At 39.5% G+C, this 7,794-nt stretch overlaps 1 protein-coding gene across 3 annotated transcripts in view; it reads left to right on the top strand.

Annotated features, from left to right (window-relative positions):
• The first annotated feature begins 4,507 nt into the window (after positions 1-4,507).
• The window catches only part of NCKAP1L (NCK associated protein 1 like), a 45,894-nt gene continuing 42,607 nt past the window's right edge, over positions 4,508-7,794 (top strand). For all 3 annotated transcript variants that reach the window (XM_023729088.1, XM_023729087.1, XM_023729086.1), the window contains exons 1-3: positions 4,508-4,678; positions 5,980-6,090; positions 6,813-6,905. In XM_023729088.1, the coding sequence (XP_023584856.1) occupies positions 4,577-4,678; positions 5,980-6,090; positions 6,813-6,905 (306 nt within the window). In that variant the 5' untranslated portion in view covers positions 4,508-4,576. The remainder of the gene's footprint in view (positions 4,679-5,979; positions 6,091-6,812; positions 6,906-7,794) is intronic.

Below are 7,794 nucleotides of genomic sequence, written 5' to 3'. Positions count from 1 at the left end.
TGGTAGGGGGAAAAAAAAGATTAAGGCAGACTGGCATAAACAATAGGGTTGGAAAAGTGCCTAGAGTAGCCTATTTCAATTCTGCTTTGTGTCATGTCATGCCTAGGGCATAGACAAAGCACACATAGTAGACTGTTAAATGTTGGATTTTCCTGAGGGCATTTAGATGATTAACTCCAGGCATTTAGACTCAGGTTCCTTTCAGTCACAAAAGCCAGGGTTGTTCTTTAAAGCTTTCATTGCATATTAATGATTGATTATATTAGAGTCATCATGAACACTTATTATGAAGGGAGTTGGTTCTCTGGAAAATAAAGGCTGCAGTATAATCTAGTATGGTATACAGTTATCTTCAGATTCTTAAACATAATGGAAAAGTTTCAATACCTAAATGTAGTCTTCAGATGACCCCAAAACTTTATTTTAGCCAGCAGCCTAGAAAAGTATAAAGTTTGCAGGACTAAGAAGACTGGTGATAATAAATGAAGAGTGGTTTAGAATAGCAGTGAGAATTGGCAACCTTGGATCATTCAACTAGTTATTGGTAGCTGAATATCTCATTTAAGGGGGCCAAGATGATAATGGAGACCATTTGAGTTAGTACGTGTTAGACTTGGGAAGAGAATTCCAACCTTGATACACCCTTTACAATTAACCCCTAGTTTAAAGGATCTCGAGACCTACCTTATTCTTGAAGCAGTGTCTGTCAAGAATCTGAAGGGAAATGTCACTCAAGGAGGAAAAAAAGCTATCTGTAAGACAAAGCAAGGCCAATACCTGAAATTTGAGGAGAAGGAAAGTATAGTACCTTTTAGTCAAGCGATATAAGTCACCTTGCTGTTCAAGCTATTCAATTCTTCTTTTCCCACCGTAGTGTTCTATGGTTTCTTGGAAGTTTTTGATGCCATAGTTAAGTCTCGGAGAAGTGGTTCTCAATTCTGGTTTTGCACGAGAATCACTGAGTACTTTTAAAGTGACAGATCCTTTGGCCCCACTCTAGAACTATTGGATCAGAATCTTCAAGGTTGGGGTCAGCTAACTGGCTTTAAAAGAGTTTCATGGGGGATTCTGATTTGCAGCCAGGGTTGCGAGGCCGTGCTCTGGTATAATCAAACCACCCTTAGAAGGGGTTGATGAAGCCTCTTGATAGGAGAAAATGCCTCATGATCTTTCCAGTGAAGTTTCTCCAAAGACTACCAGTTGGCATGATTAGTCCGATCTCTAAAACTGGCCTTTTTCTTTCTGGGGTGCCAAATAGAATCCCACAGAAAGTGACAATGAGCTCACTACATACTCAAACCAAATTTTTACTTTATTATTGTTGTTTCGAATATAGTGTATGAGGTCTTGAGCAAATGTTTTACATATACCATACCATTTGATCACTTCCTCAGTTGTATAAGGATTACCACTGTTCTATAGATTAGGAAACCGAATCAGTGGTGATAGATAGCCTAAAGTTGCAAATATTAAGTATTTGAATAACATCATTAATATTATTTGAAGTAATACATGTAAAGCACATAATAAATGTTAGGTCATTACTTTACATATACTAATTTATTTAAATCTACACAATAATCCCATGAGATGGGAACTATTATCAGTATCAACTCCATTTTACAAACAGGGAAACTGGGTTAGAGTTGGTAAGTGATATGGTTAAGACATGAATTCAAGGTTTATGACTCCATAACCTCAGCTTTTAGCCGCTAAGTCATAAGGCTCAGCCCACTATACTCAGCTATATTTGAGTCCAGTTTTTTCTGAGCCCTGGTGGCGCAGTGGTTAACCAAAAGGTCAGCAGTTTAAATCCACCAGCTGCTCCTTGGAAACCCCATGGGGCAGTTCTACTCTGTCGTATAGGGTCGCTATGAGTCGGAATTGACTCGGTGGCTCCAGGTCTTTTTTGTTTGTTTGTTTCTTTCTGATGCCAAGAGATATAGGCTTTTCCCATAAACCAAATATAGGGGAATAAGTGTTTCCAGGCTCCAGCAATCTTACAGTTCAGCTGGAGAAGCAGTATAATGTGAAATGGGGAGTTAAATGCAGAACCTAATTTAGATGTAAACTATGTGGTATAGACCAAATGCTGTAGGAGTTCAGCAAGGACTGGTATTGGGACTATTGATCTAGGTCCTGTAGAATGACAGGATTTGGATCAACAGAAGAAAAGCATACAGAAGTGAAGTCAGAAAGGCAGAAATGAACACAGTGTATTCACGGTAGATTGAGAATATGGTCCCTGCTAGGTTGGAGAGAACATATAAGGGTACAGCAGAAAGCAAGATTGGCTTGGCACAGTCTTCAACAAAAGTTTCAGTATAAGGATAGAAATCAAGTGAGAAAGATCCAAGCCAATAGAACTATACTAAGCTATACGAAGCCTGGGGCGGTGCTGTGGCTCAGTTTCCTAGATGTTGGCTTCTTACTGCCTGCTCTTTATTCTCCCCTATCAAAGTGAAAGACCATTAGAAGTCCCACAAATCTTGGTAGAACCTGGGTTTCTTTGATACAACAAGTGAATCAAATATTCGAGGCCAATAGTACATTATGACAGGCCCGCAGCTTTCTAGGGATGCAGTCCAGTAAATAAGCTGGAAGGAAGATTCTATTTTCTTAAAAAGCAAAATTTTCTTTAGAGATTATTATGGATTGAATTGTGTCCCCCCAAAATATGTGTTAGAATCGTAACCCCTATACCTGTGGATATAGTCCTGTCTGAAAATAAGCTTTTCTTTATTATGTTAGTGAGGCCATATCATTGTAGGGTGTGTCCTAAACCTAATCGCTTCTGAGTTATAAGGAGCAGCATAGACACGGAGACAAGCAAACACAAATGGGAGGAGGTAGATGCTATGCCACGAGAAGATTGTCAATGAACTGAGGAATGCCAGGGCTTCAGAAGCTGATACAAGGTTATTCCGCTAGCACTGACAGAAAAAGAGCCTTCTGCTATATGTGGTACCCTGAATTTGGACTTCTAGCCTCTTAAATTCTGAGAAAATAAATTTTCTTCTTTAAAGCCACCCACTTGTGGTATTTGTGTTACAGCAGCACTAGGAAACTAAGAGATATTTGAAATTTCACGTGTTAAGCATTGTCATTTTCTTGTTTCTTTTAAAAAGTACATTCTCTTGGGAGCAAACATATTGTCGAACTACTAATGCTAGTAAGCTCCCCCCCTGCCCTCCCCAGATTTACTGGGGCAATATGAGAGCCCTGAGTGTAGAAAATGGGAATGGTTGAAAAGCAGAGAAAAAGGATTGGAAAGGAGGTGGATGTGAAAACAGCTCTGTCTGATTTAGATTTTTTCCCTAGGATGCTCTGCTTTTGGCCTTGAAAGAAACTAAAAAATGAGTTAAAGATTTTCTTGAGTTAAGGCCTGATTGGGATGGCAAGAATACTACAATGCTAAAATTTATTCAGACTTCCAAGATTTAAGGGCTATTATTAATTTCTCCTTGTTAATCTTGGTTAATTGGTTCTTCTTCATGGGTCCTGTTTCCCAATTTTGTCTTAAATAATTCAACAAATAAACCAGCATATTTGTTGAGTGAGTAGCTATAGTGTCCAAGAGGTATTGTTGTAGATCATTGTTTATCAAAATGTGTGCCGTTGAACACTTGTACCCTAATCTCCTAGGACACTTCTAGGCCCCACCATAGACCTACTGATCTTGACTCTTTGGGGATAGGGGTTGATCTCAGTTTCTTAAGCACCTTTAAGAACTATTGTATTAGAACAGTGGTTCTCAAACCTGAAGGTTCATTGGAATCACCTGCAGGGCTTATTAAACCATAGTTTGCTGGATCCCATCCCAGAGTTTTGGATTCAGTAGATCTGAGGTGGGACCTGAGAATTTGCCTGTCTACCAAGTTCCTAGGTGATGCTGATGCTGCTGGATCACACTTTGAGAATCACTGTACTAGAGCATGGTGAGGGATATAAAGAAAGCTACAATTCTGTCATTAAGGAACTTAAGATATAGTTGGGGGAGATAAGACATATACTTAAAAATAAAACAAAATATAATATTATATATAATATTTGACATTGGACAGGGTAGTTAGGAGGAGATGGGATTTAATCTTTGACCTAAAAAATGGATAGAACAAAGACTTAAAAGACCATAACATGGGCATTCTTGATGAGGGTATAAAAGAAGGAAAGTATAAAGGTGTATGAGGATGGGGTAGTGGGTACTTGTTTGGTGTAAAGTTTTACATAGAACAGTAGTGGACGGGTATGGCTGAAAAGGTTAGTGCCAGACTGTGAAGACTGTGAGTGCCTAACATGTTTCCCCCCTACTTCATAGTCCTTACCAAAAATGCTGCACAGTCACAAAGAGGAAGTTTCCCCTGCTGAGTGTGCAGAGAGGAAGAACAAGGAGGCTTCGAGGGCCTGTGAGCTGTAATGACTGCTTTCACCCATGAGCCAATTGCAGCGGCAACAGGAAGACCAACGCACCAACCAGTCTAGGTCCCTCCGCCCCTAGGGTGTCAACGCCCAAGCTGAAAGTGTCTGGGGAGATCACGCATTGTTGTCCGGATGCTGCTCTCTCTTGGTGGCCATCATGTCTTTGACCTCTGCCTACGAGCATAAATTAGCAGAGAAGCTCACTATTCTAAATGATCGAGGTCAGGGGGTTCTCATCCGTATGTATAACATCAAGAAGGTAAGTGTGAGCAACTGGGCTAGTACTAATTATTCTAGCAATAGTAGGGCAGGAAACCCTGGGTTCAGCGGGTCCAGCAGTTAGACTCTCTTCTCTCCTACTGGTTTAATTGGCCTTCGGCCACTCTTGGGTTATAGAGGCCAGGCAGTGCTGGGAGGAAGAAGGGGAGGTTCTTTTCAGGGTTTCCCTTTCTAAGTATGATTCTTACCCCAGTGGGAGTGTCTGCTTTTTGCTGGGGAAGGCAGTAAGGGGGTGGGTAAGAAATGTGTTCTGAGTTAGGTGGGTAAAGGTCTGGGGTCTAGAATTCTGGCTCTTACTATTTACTGCTGACTTCGCACACTCTGAGGGCATCTAAAGTTGGGTCTTCTGGCAAAAACTCATCTTGGAGGTACTTCCCTAAAAAGAAAAAAAAATTAGATAAAAAGGGTAGGTACTTTCTGAGGTATTTATAGTCTGGGACAATTCATACTAACAGAAGGGCTGGGAATGCTGGGCAAGGGCTGTGTTTGGGTGTGTGTGTTTTTAGGATAACCTTCACCCCCGCAAAAAAAAAAAAAACCACCCAAACCCACTGCCTTCGAGTCAATTCTGACTCATAACGACCCTATAAGACAGAGTACAGAGTAGAAGTGCCCCATAGGGTTTACCAAGGAGTGGCTGGTGAATTTGAACTGCCAACCTTTTGGTTAGCAGCCAGGCATTTAACCACTGTGCCACCAGGGCTCCATGTTTAGGATAGGAACTGTGAAATTGGGAGAAGTTGGTGGCAAGAGGTAAGTTATGGGCTGGGCTAGCCATAGGGAAGGAAAGCGATAAATACAGGAATGGGAGTGGGGAATTTCTGAAAGAGAAAATAGGAGACTTGAGGGAGGAAGTTTGTATATTTTGTAATAAAACAAATCACCAGGAACGTGGTTTCTCTGTTCCCATGCCTGCTGTAAATGCCCTTTGGGATGAAATACTTATATAAAAATTGTGACCCTGAGTTGCCCATAAAGTCTAACTTCTGAGCAGCTGCTCCTTCCGGCTTCAGTTGAGGGCGGGGAGAGAGCTTCCTCTTTGTGCTGGAACCAAGCAGACCTTAAGCTTTACCCAGCACAACAAGATGCCAGGTTGTCACTTAGCTCTTCTGAGAGTTGGCTTAATATTCTGTAACTTGTTCCTGCTAGTCTCATGATTCTGTAATTAATTTCCAGATTCCTTTTTCCTAAGACAGACTGTGAGAATGAATGATGCAGGAAGAGTTATGTTTCTGAAGGGTGGGAGAATAGGTTGAAATATAGTATGGTTTATCTGTGCAGACTTGTTCAGACCCCAAATCCAAGCCACCTTTCCTACTGGAAAAGTCCATGGAATCATCTCTCAAGTATATCAACAAGAAATTTCCCAACATAGATATCCGAAACAGCACGGTAAGAACTCAGTCTCTCTTATCTCTCTTCTTTCTCTGAAATAACTCTACTCTTGGATGTCTCGAACTCTCCTCTTTTGACTGTCTCTCTTCAAATTAGGCAGGGGATAGAGTAGCCTTTTTTAGTTTTCCGAGCCTCAACCACATGACTTCAGGTTGTTGTAGTCTTGAGAATTCTGAGAGATAAGGTGGTATTCTCCTAGGGTTAGCTGGAGCATTACCCCTTCCTCTACTGCAAGATTTATGAGAGCACTTTCTTCTCGTAGAGGAAGATAGCTCTATCAACTCAGTAGAGTGCATGTATTTTATTGTTGTTCCTGTTTTCCACTCAGTGTTTCTTTGTTATTTGTCTCAGAATTATTTATCAAGTGAGATATCACTTATGTCTTCTTCCTTATTAAATGTTGGTTCTAGATTTCTCACCCATCTTACCTGTAGTATCTTCTCATTCTGTTTCTTTTGATTTTGATATAAATTGTAACCCTTGTAAGCTAAAAGGGAATTTGTAATCCCTTCTTCTTTAGCCTTCTATATCTGGTAAGGATCACATGCAACCATACTAGCTAGATAATTTCCTTTGTTTAAAGATCTTCAGGGAGTTGAGGATTTTCCAACTTTCTCTGTCAGTGTGTTCTAACCCTCTCTAAAAGTATATAATAACCTATATTCGTCTTGGGTTATTTTGATCAATTATATTCTTGTTTTGCTTTTTGTTGTTCTTAGCAACATTTAGGACCAGTACATCGGGAAAAATCTGAGATAATTAGATTCCTCACCAACTACTACCAGTCATTTGTGGATGTCATGGAATTTCGGGTGAGCTCTCTCTAGCCCACGTCTCCAGCATAAGCACTATCCTTTAGAGACTATTCCTTCTTTAGTAGCTGTTCATTTATGTTGCTTAGTACAGTTACTTGAAAAAAATAAGAGATATACTGATATCTAAGTTATATTGTTAAATGAAATCAAGTTACAGAATTGCATATGATACAATCATACTTTTATTTAAAAAGTATATAAGCTTATATATATATAATGCTAGTATATACATAAGAAAGATTTGGAATATTACATAATAAACTGTTAAAAATAATTATCTTTGGAAGTGGATTGTGATTGGTTTCAATTTACTAAGCTATATATTTTTGTAGTGTTTAAAAACTTTAAATATTTTTCTCCCAATATTTCATTTCAGACCTTGCAAGAGTAGTGCAATGAGTATTCTATTCTTCACCCGGATGTACTATGTGTTAGAGTTTTGCCACATTTGTTTCTCTCTCCCTGTTTTTCCCCACCACGAACCATTTGGGAGTTAGTTGCAGACATCATTCCCCCCTCCCCAATACTTTAGTACGCATTTCCTAAGAACAAGAACATTTTTTTAAATAACCCTAATACAGTGATTGTACTAAGGAAATGTAACTTTGCCGCAGTATTATTCGCTAATATGCAGCTCATACTCACCTTTCTTCACTTATCCCAAAGATCACACATTGAATCCATTTGTCATGCCTCTTTATAGTCTTTAATATAGAGTAGTTCCCTAGCCTTTATTTGTCTTTATTTACAACATTGAACTATTTGAAGAGTTTGGACTAGTTATTTTTCAGAATATCCCTCAGTTTGGATTTGTCTGATTAACAGTTTTTGGTAGGAATGCTGCATAAGTGATATTTTGAGTTTTGATAACCATAAAAAAACTTGC

This window comes from Trichechus manatus, unplaced genomic scaffold (assembly GCF_000243295.1).
Source record: "Trichechus manatus latirostris isolate Lorelei unplaced genomic scaffold, TriManLat1.0 scaffold00027, whole genome shotgun sequence".
Taxonomy (NCBI): Eukaryota; Metazoa; Chordata; class Mammalia; order Sirenia; family Trichechidae; genus Trichechus; species Trichechus manatus.
Note: the sequence above shows the minus strand (reverse complement) of the source record. Positions and strands in the feature narration are given on the sequence as shown.